The 13,442-nt window shown below is 54.1% G+C and overlaps 1 protein-coding gene across 1 annotated transcript; it reads left to right on the forward strand.

Moving 5' to 3' along the window:
• Nucleotides 1–1,877: 1,877 nt before the first annotated feature.
• Nucleotides 1,878–12,663, forward strand: MCM3 (minichromosome maintenance complex component 3). Its single transcript, XM_072858297.1, has 17 exons — nt 1,878–2,169; nt 2,392–2,504; nt 3,020–3,228; nt 3,525–3,655; nt 4,355–4,593; nt 4,986–5,094; nt 5,808–5,961; nt 6,515–6,646; nt 7,109–7,317; nt 7,844–8,018; nt 8,206–8,332; nt 8,662–8,812; nt 8,962–9,102; nt 9,310–9,416; nt 10,419–10,501; nt 10,844–10,919; nt 11,150–12,663. Exons 1-17 carry the CDS (start codon nt 2,089–2,091, stop codon nt 11,346–11,348), a joined length of 2,436 nt encoding a protein of 811 aa, XP_072714398.1. The 5' UTR covers nt 1,878–2,088; the 3' UTR covers nt 11,349–12,663.
• The last annotated feature ends 779 nt before the right edge of the window (nt 12,664–13,442 follow it).

Consider the following 13,442-nt stretch of genomic DNA (forward strand, 5'->3'; position numbering starts at 1 on the left):
TGGGATTCATTTTGACCACCTAAATGTAGGTGAGATCTATGTGCGATCTAGATATATGTGTCTGAATCCCACCCTGGTACCGCTCTGTGCTCTGTACTGCCAGCTGTACTCACGGGTTGCTTTGCATCCATATTTTATTTTTTCCATCCATATTTTATTTTTTCCATCCATATTTTATCTGCAATAAAGCATGGGGACTGTGTTCATTCCTGGATTTAACAGTCTGCCTACTGCAGAGAGAGAAAAACTGCCTCAGAGGTGAAATTTCATGTCGGGTTCTGAACACTTATATAGGATATATTATATTTCCTTCGGGGACTTACACAGACTGATTCCTCCAGCCAGTTTATATCCTTAGAGCTGATGTGCCCACTCAAATATCTTGCAATGACCCGGTGAGTGTGGCAGGGGCACACCAAAGGTTTCTCTGTTCGCTCCTCCTCTTGCTGCCCCTACTCAAGCCAGCTGCAATGAAAATGAGAAATCTCCAGAAAATCATGGGAAGGGGTAGATTTGAGGAGCATCTGAAGGGAAATGGGTGCTGCTGAGCGTGCAGAGGCAGGGAGGCTATTCCGGCTGTGGAGAGCAGCTCTGGAGTTTGCAGAACAACCTGGAAGATTGAAAAAAAAATGAAATAAAAAGGAAAAAAAGAAAAAAGAAAAAAAAGGGGAAAAAAAAGGAAAGAAAACAGCAACAGAGCATGAAATCCTTCATTCCTGCCAAGCTGCCAAATTTAATACTCCATCAGGTTATTCTAGAGGAAGGCCCGAATGCTTGAGAAGGAAAATCTGAACTTTCACTTTGATGCAGAACAACGTGAGAAAATCTCGCAGAAGTGGGACAAATATCCAGGACTTGGGCTACATATATCTATCCTAAACCAGCCACAGCGGTTACCGGCATCATTCCCAACGATTTTAGAGGGATCTGGTCCAGCCAAACGGAAAAGGGGAAACAGGGCAGGGGCTGTTTCCTGCTCCTCTTCCAAAACACGAATCGAAGCTGCTCCCTCTGGTGAGATCGGGCAGCGTGAAGGTTTGTGCCTCGGCGTTTCGCACAGCCGATCGGGCCTTGGGTGAATATTTACTACCAACCCTGGAAAAACTGCTTTTAGCTATAATATCACCCAGGGGACACAGCCAAGTTTGGATGCCCGCTACGTCTTGCTGATCAGAATAGTTTTGTCTAGCTTTTTAGTCTTTTTTCTGTTTTTAAACTGAGTTTAGATAAAGATTTTGAAGGGATATCGAAAATAATGTTTAAGGGGGAGCGGCTGGTTGCCTCGTATGGTGTGACACCGCTGTCCCCGCTGTCCTGTGACTTCTGCCTGCAACCCCTCTCAGAGGACACAGCCAAAATCATCCGTTTCATGGCAAACGCCCCGGGACCTGTCGCTTCTCTGTCATCAGCCCCCAGCTCCTGGACTCGTGCCGGGCCAGGAGGGCTTCATCCACCATCCGAAAGGGAAAAGCGACGCCCAGCCTGTATGTTTTGGGGCAAAACCACCCGGAAACGGAGCTCCCCAAAATGCAAGAGAAAAATAAAAAGTGGTTTTGGTTTTTCGGTTTTGCGCTTTTTGTTTTGGTTTGTTTTTTTTTAATAAAATGGTATTTTCAACCGGTCGGTCTCGGGGCCGAGCCCGGCACCTCCGGGACCCCCGGACCCCCCGGCCCCAGCGCGGCCGCCACCGCCCACGCGGGCGCCCAGGAGGGCGGCTCCTCCCACCTCCCCCCCTCACACTGATTGGCTGGCGCTGTTGCACGTCCCTCCCTCTAACTCTATCGCTGCTCCATTGGCTGGCGCGGGGTGGGGCCGACCAATGAGAAGCGCCGAGGGGCGGGAGGGAGGCGGGACTCCCGCTCGGTGGCGGGAAAGGCTCCCGGTTTTGGCGCCAAGCGGCAGCGCGGAGGCTGCCGGTGGGGGGGGGTGTCGGGTCGGGTCGCAGCGGGTCGGATCGCGGGCGCTGCCGGGGCCGCTGCGGGGCCAGGTCGGCTCCCCTCGGCTCTTACCGCCTTCCCTCTTGCAGCAGCAGCAGCGGCGGGTTCTCCGCGGCCCTCCCCGCCCCGGCCTCCCCGAGCGGCCGGCAGCATGGCGGCGCCGGCAGGCGGACTGGAGGACGCGGAGCTGCGGGAGGCGCAGCGCGACTACCTCGATTTTCTGGACGATGAGGTGAGGCCGGGAGCGGGGCTGCGCTGGGGGCCGCGGGTGCTGTATCCCCTCCGCTATGTCCCCGGTCCCCAGGTCCCTGTGTCCCCCCCCCCCGCTTGGTCGGTGGGGCTAAAGGGAGTGGAGCTCTGCAGGAATCAGCGCCTGGGGGGAGATGTCTCAGCCAGGCGGTCATGCAAAGTGAGTTGGTTTTTTTGGGTGTTTTTCCCCTACCCCTTCTTTCAGGAAGATCAAGGGATTTATCACAGCAAAGTCCGGGACATGATCAGCGACAACCAGTACCGCCTCCTCGTCAGCATCAACGACCTGCGGCGGAAGAACGAGAAGCGAGCCAGCCGGTTGGTGTGGGGCGGTGGGCTTCGCCTTTGGCACCGTGCCCTAAGCGGGATTTCAGAGGTCCAGCCCTGGTTTTGTAGCTCCTTTGTGGCAGGGAAGGGCCAAGCCTTGTCCTGTGCATCAGGTCCCATGTAAAAGGTGGACCTGCTCCCTCTCCCCCCGTGACACCCATCCCTCCCAAGCTTGCAAACCCGTGATTTGGCAAAAACCTTTTGCAGCAACCTGGGGTTAATTGCACGATGTAAATCGTCTCCTTTTTTAGGATGCTTGGGGATCTTTTGGACCAGACTTGCCAATCTGCACAGGGACATGTGAGGTTTTTCAGAGGTGGCTGGGTTTGTTCAGCTCCTGGCTGTTGGTGTGGGTGGACCTGACACAGAGCTATGATGGGCTTTGGGGGTTTTTCACCTCTTGCTCCTAGTAAACTCGCAGAGCACGTGGAAGCATGGGTAGGCCTTGAGGAGGAAGGCAGAAGGGGCTGCTGATCGATCCACATCGTCACGTCCCTCTGTTGCAGGCTCTTGAGCAACGCCTTTGAGGAGCTGATCGCCTTCCAGCGCGCCCTGAAGGATTTCGTCGCCTCCGTCGATGCCACCTACGCCAAGCAGTATGAGGACTTCTACATCGGGCTGGAGGGCAGCTTTGGCTCCAAGCACGTGTCGCCGCGGACGCTGACGGCCTGTTTCCTCAGCTGCATTGTCTGTGTGGAGGGCATCGTGACAAAATGTGAGGCTGGGGGAAGATCCAGGGGCTTTGGGGGTGGTGGGTCCAGGTGTTTGCTGCGGAGGGGCTGGAGTCCACCAGGAGCCATGGTACGTCCTGGCAACCTGGGCGAAGGGAACAGGGGGCTTGGCAGAAGGTCTTGAGTGTTGGGATGGTCTCTGAGCTCAGCAAATCCTGGCCATGGTTGGCAGCAGGTTGTGTCCCAAGTGCAGTTTAGCAGTGGAGACCCTGTTGGGTACTGTCTGCTGACAGATGGGTGGGATGTCCCTGCCGCTAACTCCTGTTTCTTCCAACCCCAGGCTCTCTGGTTCGTCCAAAGATCGTCCGGAGCGTCCATTATTGCCCAGCTACCAAGAAGACTATTGAGCGCCGATATACGGACATGACCTCCCTGGATGCTTTCCCATCCAGCTCTGTCTACCCTACGAAGGTGAGGTGAAGCAGCCTTGTGGGAAGCATCAGCAGGTTCCTCTGGGGCGAATGTGCCAGCTTTGAGCCCAGGGTCTCAAATCCCTGTGCATCCCTTCTCCCTCTGCCAACATAGCCCATGGAGCAGAGAGAGGACACATCACACGTGTGACAGTCCCAGAGAGCTACTAGGAACATGTGAAGAAAGTCTCTGTTGGACACAAGGACACCAAACCTGCTAGTTCAGATGCTAGTTATGATCTTGGTTCTGCTGGAACATGGTTTCTTGGGGGGTTGTCAGCCAGTCTTGTTGCTCCTGGGAGCCAGGTCAGCATGGGCATGCCTGTGCTGTCCTGGAGGGTGCATGCACCCTTGGGTAGAGGGTTTGCTCCATATTAGGGAATGCAGGAAGGCTGACCTGAGCTTTGTCCCCATTGTGCACGCAGCCTGCTGCATGGGTGGTGTGTCACCACTGCCTGCAGTGGGGACAGGGCTGGGAGAGACCTAATGTACCAGCAGTGATGGGTGTTGGCAGCTTTAGACTGGGGTGGCTGTGGAGCTGGTGAACCCCAGTCTCCAGCAGTCCTGATAAAGCAACCCTTTCCAGCAGTTGTGTATGTTGGGTGACGCAGCCTGTCTTCCTACTGCTCAGCTGACCCACATCTTCTCCCTGTGCTCCTGAAAAATGGTGCTAGTCTTTTTGTTGGGGTTCCTCCTCTAGGATGAAGAGAATAACCCCTTGGAGACAGAGTTTGGCCTCTCCATCTACAAGGACCATCAGACCATCACCATCCAGGAGATGCCTGAGAAGGCACCAGCAGGGCAGCTGCCACGCTCGGTGGATGTCATTCTGGATGATGACCTGGTGGACAAGGTGAAGCCTGGGGACCGCATCCAGGTGGTGGGGACGTACCGCTGCCTGCCCGGAAAGAAAGGGGGTTACACTTCAGGGACTTTCAGGTGAGCCTTCTTTTGTCTTGACTTCAGCTCTCCCACCCTTTTTAGTCGGGTCACATCTCTGGAAGATGAGATCTAGGGCAGGCAGGTGGCTATCACGGAGCTGGATCAAACATTGGTTTGAATGACTTGGAAGTGGTTTGCACTTTGCTCCTTAGCACCAGTGTGCAGCTGTGAGCTCCAGCTGCGCACAGAGGGGGTTGGATGCTCTTAAAGATGCTCCATTGATGGCCCAGTGCAGTCAGATAGAGGGGGCTACAGCTTTTGAAGCTTTCCAGCCCCCTTCAGTACTTCCTAGAGCAAGTGATGACCCTGTAGAAGTTTCTACTGTGTTGCTGTGATCTGTAGGCTCTGTGGGGTTTGCAGACCTCATCATGGCTGTGTCCCTTCTCCAGGACTATCCTCATTGCCTGCCATGTGAAGCAGATGAGCAAAGACGTCCGGCCTCTCTACTCTGCTGCTGATGTGGCCAAGATCAAGAGATTCAGCAAGAGTCGTTCCAAGGTATTTAAATCTTACATCTAGAAGGCAGGCTTGTATCAGAGCATGAGGTTTCAGCTAGAGCAGCTTTAAGGCTTGGCATGTGGCTAAGGAGGTGTCTTGTTGGGTTGCAAGTAACTCTTCAACTCTCTTAGTGGCATTGCTGGATTTTCCACTCACTTTCTTTGCATTTTCTGCTTAGACTTTGATCAGTCCTGTTTTTTTTTGTTGCTGCTTCTGTACTGCCAGCAGAGTATCCTTTCTGCCTGCTGGCAGCTCTGCTGTGCATAGCTGTCGAGACAGAGATCTGTCCGTGCTGTGTGTGTCCTGACCCTGCCAGCTGGTTGCCAAAGAATTTTCTCTGCAGGAGAAACACCTCCCTCTTTCCTCTTCAAACCCAAAAGGGGAATGAGATATGGAGGTCTGCCCCAGCCTGGTCTTATGCTCAGACCTTTGCTTCATAGCATGGACAGGAGAAAGCCTTCCTCTCACAGGGTTTGCTGCTTCCAGTGCTTGCTTGGGTGACCGTGACAGTCAGGATGGTCTAGGACTTCAGAGCCCCATTGAAAGAAAACTCTGGCAAACGGTCTTCTCCTTTCTAAATAACTTTCATCTGTGTGGTTCTGTGATAGGAGTAAGCTCCTTTTTTGTGCTGAAATGGACTTGTGGAGTATTGCTCCTTGTTCTTATTTGCTACAGTCCATCTGATGGGCCGTGCTTTGCCTCTTCTGCCTTAGGATATCTTTGACCAGCTGGCGAGATCCCTGGCTCCCAGCATCCATGGGCACGAGTACATCAAGAAGGCCCTTCTCTGCATGCTGCTCGGAGGGGTGGAGAAGGTCCTGGAGAATGGGAGCCGCATCCGAGGAGACATCAACATCTTGCTGATAGGTCTGGAAAGGCTGGGCAGAGGCACCCTCAGTTGGTGTTGTCGGGGGGTGAGATGAAGGACCATTTTCCCGGACTTAGTTTCACTGAGTAATTGAGGTTAAACGGGACCTCTGGAGGCCTCTGGTCCAAGCATGCGCGCAGGGCAGAGCCAGTGTCACTGGTAGATCAGGTTGCTTTGGGACTTGTCCCGTTGGTTTTGAACATCTCCAGGGATGGGATCCCATGATCTCTGTGGGCCACTATCCCAGTGTTTGACCACCCTCAAGGAGATTTCTTTTTCTTCTACCATCTGTTTGGGATTTCCTGTGTTCCAAGTTGTCTCCGTTGCCTCTAGTCCCATCACCATCCACCTCTCAAAACTCTGACTCCATCTTCTCTATTTCTTCCCATTGGGTCATTGAGGAAGGCAAGGAGATCATCTGATCACCTTCCTTTCTGAAGGCTGAACAAACCCACTTCTCTGTCCCCTTCTTTTTTCCCCACTGAGGAGCCCCAAACTGGACACGTTATCCAGGTGATGTGTGATTATTAAATGCAGTCTTGTCCATTTCAGGAGACCCTTCCGTTGCCAAGTCTCAGCTGCTGCGGTATGTGCTCAGCACCGCGCCCCGCGCCATCCCCACCACTGGCAGAGGCTCCTCCGGTGTTGGTCTGACAGCCGCTGTCACCACGGACCAAGAAACCGGTGAGGAGCGGGCTGGTTCCTGGTGGGAGCTGGCAGAGGGATGCTTGTTAACACCTGGGAGGGACTCTGCAAGACCCGGGGCTGCTGTTTGTTCTGCAGTGATGCTTGCAGGACTTGCTCCTTCCAGAAGCTTTATGGCAATGATAGTGGTGTTTAGGGGTATTTCCTCCAGCTCTGTTAGGTGGTGGTCTTCTCTACTCTTCTTCTACTTGGTGCACCCCATGTGAGAGCTAGCAGCAGCCTGGATCTTGTTGTCTTCCTTATGTGCTTGCTCCTCATCCTAAGTGTCCTCTTTCTGCTGTCAAGTTGGGTAGGAGATGGGCAGCCCTGAAGGTTGCTGCTGCTTTTTGAGGCTTAGCCTCATCACAGGGCTGGTGCTGTGGTGGAGGGGGACAGCAGGGAGGGAGATGCATGGGGCTGCTGAATGGTGGTTGACACTCTTTTTCTCCCACCCCATCCCAGGCGAACGGCGCCTGGAAGCAGGGGCCATGGTGTTGGCCGACCGGGGGGTGGTGTGCATTGACGAGTTCGACAAGATGTCTGACATTGACCGCACGGCCATCCACGAGGTGATGGAGCAGGGCCGCGTCACCATCGCCAAGGCCGGCATCCATGCCCGCCTCAACTCCCGCTGCAGCGTCCTGGCGGCGGCCAACCCTGTCTACGGCCGGGTGAGTGCTGGCGTTTGGTGGTCCCCTCCTCAGGGAGGGATGCTGGGAGCTGTCTTGGTGGAGGAGGCAGCTGGTAAAACCCAATAGATCCCCCCAAACAAGTGACTTGGTTCTTGCTGGGACTGGCATCTATGGGGCAGAGAAGACCTGGTTGGTTTGGTCTCTGTTGCTGCTCATGGACCTCCTGGAGGAGAGAGGGGCTTGTGGGGTTTCTCACCCTGGCTCGGTTCTGCTTGGGGGTCTTGGGACAGCCCAGTGGACCCTCATCCTGGTGGCAAGCCTCAGTCTTGGTTTCTGATCTGGGATCATAAAAAATATTTGTTTTCCTTGCAAATGAGAGGTACTCCCACCTTCCAGGATGGGGAAAAGAAGCATTACTGCTGCAGCAGGCTGGGTTTAGTGTGGTGTCCAGCTGCCTGGGCATTCATCCTCTAAGGCCTGGCCTGAGGAGGTCCTCCCAGCCTCCCTGGCAGGCAAGACTGGCCCATGAGGGTCTCCTGTAACCCCTTATCTCATCCTCTTGCAGTATGACCAGTATAAGACGCCCATGGAGAACATTGGCCTGCAGGATTCCTTGCTCTCCCGCTTCGACCTGCTCTTCATTGTGCTAGACCAGATGGACCCCGAGCAGGACAGGGAGATCTCGGACCATGTCCTGCGGATGCACCGCTACCGCAACCCCAATGAGCAGGATGGGGACGGTGAGTTGCTTGTAATTGTGCAGCTGCCTTGTTGCTCATCCCTGTCCTTCCTTGGTGGGTTGTCACCTCTTGGTCACAGCTCATTGGGTTCAGCATCCCTGGCTTTGTTGAGAGCTGCTTTTGGAAGTCGCTCCAGCAATGCTGCAAGAGGCTAAAAGCCCATTCTCTGTGACCCTCCCCTCTCCAGCCATGCCCCTGGGCAGTGCCGTGGAGATCCTGGCTACGGAGGACCCCAACTTCGTGCAGGAGGAGGAACAGGACCTCCAAGTGTATGAGAAACACGATGACCTCCTGCATGGGCCCAACCGCCGCAAGTGAGTCCCCCATCCCACATCCCCTGGACTTCTCTGGGGGTTTCCAGCATTGTGAGTTGATGGGTTTGGCTTGAGTATCCAGGCAGTGGCTGATTGCTGGTGCCAGTGATGCTCCAGGTGGTCCCTGGGGAGGTACACGGGCAGGGTGCCAAGGGAGCCCTGCTCTGGGCTTGATCTGGCATGCCAGGCAGGTGGGGAACATCTCCTGGAGCTGAATTCCCCACATGCCTGGACAGCCATGAAGGGTAAAAGGTGGGAAGCCCACTTCTGCAAACACCCTTTGCTCATCCCCACCTTGGAGGACACGGGTGTGCATGCATCCCCTGCAGGGAGAAGATCGTCAGCATGGAGTTCATGAGGAAGTACATCCACGTAGCAAAGATGATTAAGCCTGTCTTGACCCAGGAGTCAGCAAGCTACATAGCAGAGGAGTACTCCCGCCTGCGCAGCCAGAGCCAGATGAACTCGGACATCGCCAGGGTGAGCCCTGGGAGCAGCTTCCTCTCAGGCCAGGAGGAGGGAAACTGAGGCACAGGCTCCCCTGTCCCCTTACGGGTGTTTTCCACCCTTGATGGGAAGCTGCAGTGTGGGTCAGCCTCTCAGAGACACCTCTCTCTGTTCCCCACCAGACCTCCCCAGTCACAGCCCGTACGCTGGAGACCCTGATCCGCCTCTCCACGGCCCACGCCAAGGCCAGGATGAACAAGACAGTCGATCTGCAGGACGCCGAGGCGGCCTTGGAGCTGGTGCAGTTCGCCTACTTCAAAAAGGTGGGGGGGAAGGTGTCCCTCGGTGCTCGGGAGGTCCTAAGCTTGTCATTGAAAGGGATGGGTTTGGTGCAGGCTGAGCACCCCAGGCTGCTGGTGGGGTCCTTTCCTGGTGACAGCGTGCGTATGGGGCAGTGGTGGGATCTTGGGTCCCTGAAAAGCAGCTTGAGTGGAAAAGTGGTCTGAGTCCATCCTGTCTTTGCCACACAGGTGCTGGAGAAGGAGAAGAAGCGCAGAAAGCAGGCGGAGGACGACTCGGAGACCGAGAAAGAGGATGACGAGGAGTCGCAGCCCAAGGAGGAGCGCAGGACAAGGAGGTAGGAGCCAGAGCAAGGGAGAGGGGGATGTCATGCAAGGGGCACCAGCCTCTTCTGAGGTTGCAGCAGGCAGTGCTGGCCTTGGGGAAATACTCCATGTTTTGCTCAACTTAGTGGATCATTTCTCCCCCCCCCCCCAATTTGTAATAGAGGGACATGGTTATTTCACGGATAAGGAACTGGCTGGATGGCCATGTCCAAAGAGTTAAAGTCAGGGACTCAATGTCCAAACGAAGACCAGTAACGAGTGGTGTCCCTCGGGGGTCTGTACTGGGACCAGTACTATTTAATACCTGTGCAAACCTCATGAAGTTCAACAAGGCCAAGTGCGAGGTCCAGTGCCTGTGTCAGAGCAATCCCCAGTATTGGTACGGACTGGGTGATGGATGGATTCAGAGCAGCCCAGTGGAGAAGCACTTGGGTGTACTGGTGGATGAAAAACTGGATATGGGCTGGCAATGTGTGCTTGCAGCCCAGAAAGTCAACCGTATCCTGGGCTGTGTCAAAAGAAGCATGGCCAGCAGGTCGAGGGAGGTGATTCTTCCCTTTACTCCGCTCTGGTGAGAAGACCCCACCTGGAGGGTAGATTTAGATTGGACATAGGGAAAAAAAAATTATGATAAGGGTAGTGAGACACTGGAACAGGTTGCTCAGAGAAGTGGTGGATGCCCCATCCCTGGAGGTGTTCAAGGCCAGGTTGGATGGGGCTTTGAGCAAACCTGATCTAGGCAAAAATGACCCTGCCCGTGGCAGGGGTGTTGGACTGGATAATCCAACCCAAACCCTTCTGTGATCCTTTGACAGTCCACAACTCTCAGGGCTGCTGCCAGCTTGGGTCCCGTGCCACGGGCAGGGATTTGTGGCTGGAGAGTGGCTTACCTATGAGCCGCAGGTACCCTGCATGGTCTTGACCAGATGTCTCCAGGAGCTCAGGGTTTGGAGGGTGGTCCTGAGGTCTGCGGTTTGGCTGGAGCAGGGATGATCTCTTCTTCCCCCACCCAGGAGAAAGAAGGCACGCACAGGAGGTGAGGGGGACTCCTACGACCCGTACGACTTCAGTGATGCCGAGGAGGAGATGCCAGAGGGTGAGTCCCTGGGGTTTCAGTGGCACCTGGCTCCCGAGGGTGCTGCTGCCTTCTGCCCTGGTGGGTCTGCATGCCCTGGGGAGCAGCGATGCTTTGGGGTCCCTGGCGTGGTGCAGCACCATCCCGCCCCACAAATCAAGATGAATTTTTTTTGAAACCCTCCATGGCTGTGTTGGGCAGGAGAGTTAGTATTGCTGGTTATTTTTTTTTTCTATCCACTTCCAAACTGCTGCAGAAGTTACAACGTTGGGAGGGAGTTTGGCATCACCCACCCCAAGTGCTTTTGTTCTCTGGGTGCTTGGACACCCGGCAGGTTGAAGGTAACTCTTTCTTCTGCTCCAGTCCAGGCACACACTCCAAAGACGCCCGAAGCCCCAGCCGCTGGCGAAGCAAAGAAGCCAGAGTTAGCTGAGCCGAGGTGAGTGGGGGCTCTGTCCCTGCGTGTCCCACCCCACCCTGGTGGGTCCAAGCTGTTGTCCGATGCTGGAGATGCATCTGTGGTGGATGCTCCCAGCTCCGGTTTTGGCTTTCCTGCTGGGTGCCACTTCTGGAATGGGGAAGAGGTGGGAGATTCTGGGCTGGGACGTAAGAGGAAGGACTTGTGTGTGTGGTCTGCAAGGGTGATTACTTCTCACCTTCCCTGACCAGGTTGAAAGCGTTCAAGGCTGCTCTCCTGGAGGTCTTCAAAGCTTCCCATGCCCAGTCCGTGGGTCTGAAGAATGTGATGGAGTCCATCAACCGTGACAACCCTGAGCCCTTCTCGCTGGCTGAAGTGAAGGTGGCGTTGGCCCACATGCAAGATGACAACCAGATCATGGTGTCTGATGACATTATCTTCCTAATCTGAGCCTCTGGGCGGAAGAGCCCAAACTCTCGTGGACTCTCAGTCTGGAGACTCTTTGTGTTTGCCTTCATCTCTCTCCTGAACGCTTCATCTGGCTGAGCTGAACTTTGCAGAGCTCAAGTCTGTGCACTTTACAGTCCTTCCTTGCTGTGCATTACTGGCACCAAAAAAGCCAGGAGCTCTGGAAGCTCTTTTACTGTTGTTGCCTCCAAACTGGAGTATTCGGGAAGAGGTTTGTTTCTGCAAGGAGCCGAAAGGAAAAACTTAAGTGCAAATTATCGATGTTCTTAATGTATTGTTTTTAGCTTTGGAGGTAATAGTTCCAGCCTTTGAATAAAAATATTTGGATTTAGGAATCCAACATTCAGTAGCAGTGGTGGTAAGAAGCAATATGGGAGCTCCACTGTTAGTAGTGAAGCTTTTATTTGTCCCCCTTTTTTTTTTCCTTTTTTCCCAGTTAGATAACCTAGATTTGATTGTCTCACAAGATGCCTAGTGCCTGTCCTGTTGGCTGTGACCAGTCTTTTTTTTTTCCCTACCCACCTTGTGGAGGACAATTCTGGTGATGGAGGGGCAAGTGTAGTCTGACCTGCTCCATCACCCATGGGTCAGCTTGGTTTCTAGATTTCACAGCCCTGCTGGGATTTTTGGCCCCAAGCAGGTGGGAAGGACCTGGATGCTCAGAGCTGCCCAGGAGACATATCCCTGGTGCAGGTGGGTTTGGTCTCCAGCTGCCTTCAGTTTGGGATCGTGCTTGTATGAATATACCAGGGCCACCACAAATGGGAGGGAACCTTCTGTAGCAAAGAAAGGTCAAAGCTATGGGACCTGGGATCCTGCATCCCCTGTACGTCCTGCTGGCTGAGCTGCTGCAAATCTTCCTGTGTCCTGTGGAAGGTAACCACAAGCTACTGAGACCGTAAAAGCCTTCCCTTGCTCTTGGGGGATTTGTTGAACCGTCTTGCTTTCTGGGAACACATAGGTGACCACTTCTTGGAGAAAGGCTGTTCCTAGAAACCGGCAAGCTCTCATGGTTTGGGATGGTTGTCAAGAAAAGCTGAATGTGCAGTCAGACCAGTCTCGGCTGCTTGTGATGCCAGAGCTGCTGAAGGTTTGGGATTTTTTTTTTTAATTCTTTTTTTTTTTTTTTTTTTTTTTGTCTTGGCAAATTTGAGGTTAAGCTTTGGAGAAGACCCTGATCAGCACAGGCTGTTTGCTGTTGACCCTGCCCATGTCCAGGCACCTGCGCAGTTCATGTTCCCTTGTTTCTGGATGCCATAAATATTGATTTGACTAATAAAAATGCCTAGATACTGTTTCCCCCATGACTTGCTGCTTACTTGGATTTAAACTGTTCCGACTTCTGGGGATGCAGCTCTGCAGTCTCCTGGGGAGCGGTGCTGCTGTGGAAAGCCTTCAGGCAGCTCCCTGCCCCTTTGGGCTCGGGGATGGTGTTGGGCACGTCCTTCCACCATGGTACCTTTGTCTCGGTGGACGAGGCACTTGCAGAAATGCCCTTGGGCTGGGCTGGTAATAAATGTGGGCAGCTCCTGCCTCTCCCATCGCAGCTATGTGGCCTCTGCCCACCCGGAGCTACACATCCCAGTGGCTAAGAGGACTTGGTAGCATCTCATTGCACAGGGAGGGTGGGAACCCCCCATTTTTCTTCTGCAAACAGACCTGTTGATTTATAAAAGCCTGATTTCTGAGCTCCCCTCATCCAACACAACTATGACAGCAGATTTTCAGGTTTGGAGAGGATTTTGCATGTTTGCAGCCTCCTAAAGATCTCTGGTTTTGCACTTCTGCAGAATGACCTCAGACCTACGGCCAGCGTCTGGCTCGTAAAACTGCAAAGACTGGTGAAGGTGAGTTAAACACACAGATGGTCAGAGTGGTTCTGTCTCGGTGGTTTTATTACGCAGCTCTGGTCCTGAGCTTTGTGGGGCTGGGAGGGAAGCTGAGCCAGCGTGCTCTGCTCCTGCATGGCCACCGCCATGGTGGCTCCATGCCGCAAAGGCCCTGGGCAGGAGTGATGGGCCAAGCAAACCCAGGTGCCTTTGTCAGGGTGTAGCTGGTGTTTTCTTACCAACTCAT

Source organism: Ciconia boyciana, chromosome 3 (genome assembly GCF_034638445.1).
Source record: "Ciconia boyciana chromosome 3, ASM3463844v1, whole genome shotgun sequence".
Taxonomy (NCBI): domain Eukaryota; kingdom Metazoa; phylum Chordata; class Aves; order Ciconiiformes; family Ciconiidae; genus Ciconia; species Ciconia boyciana.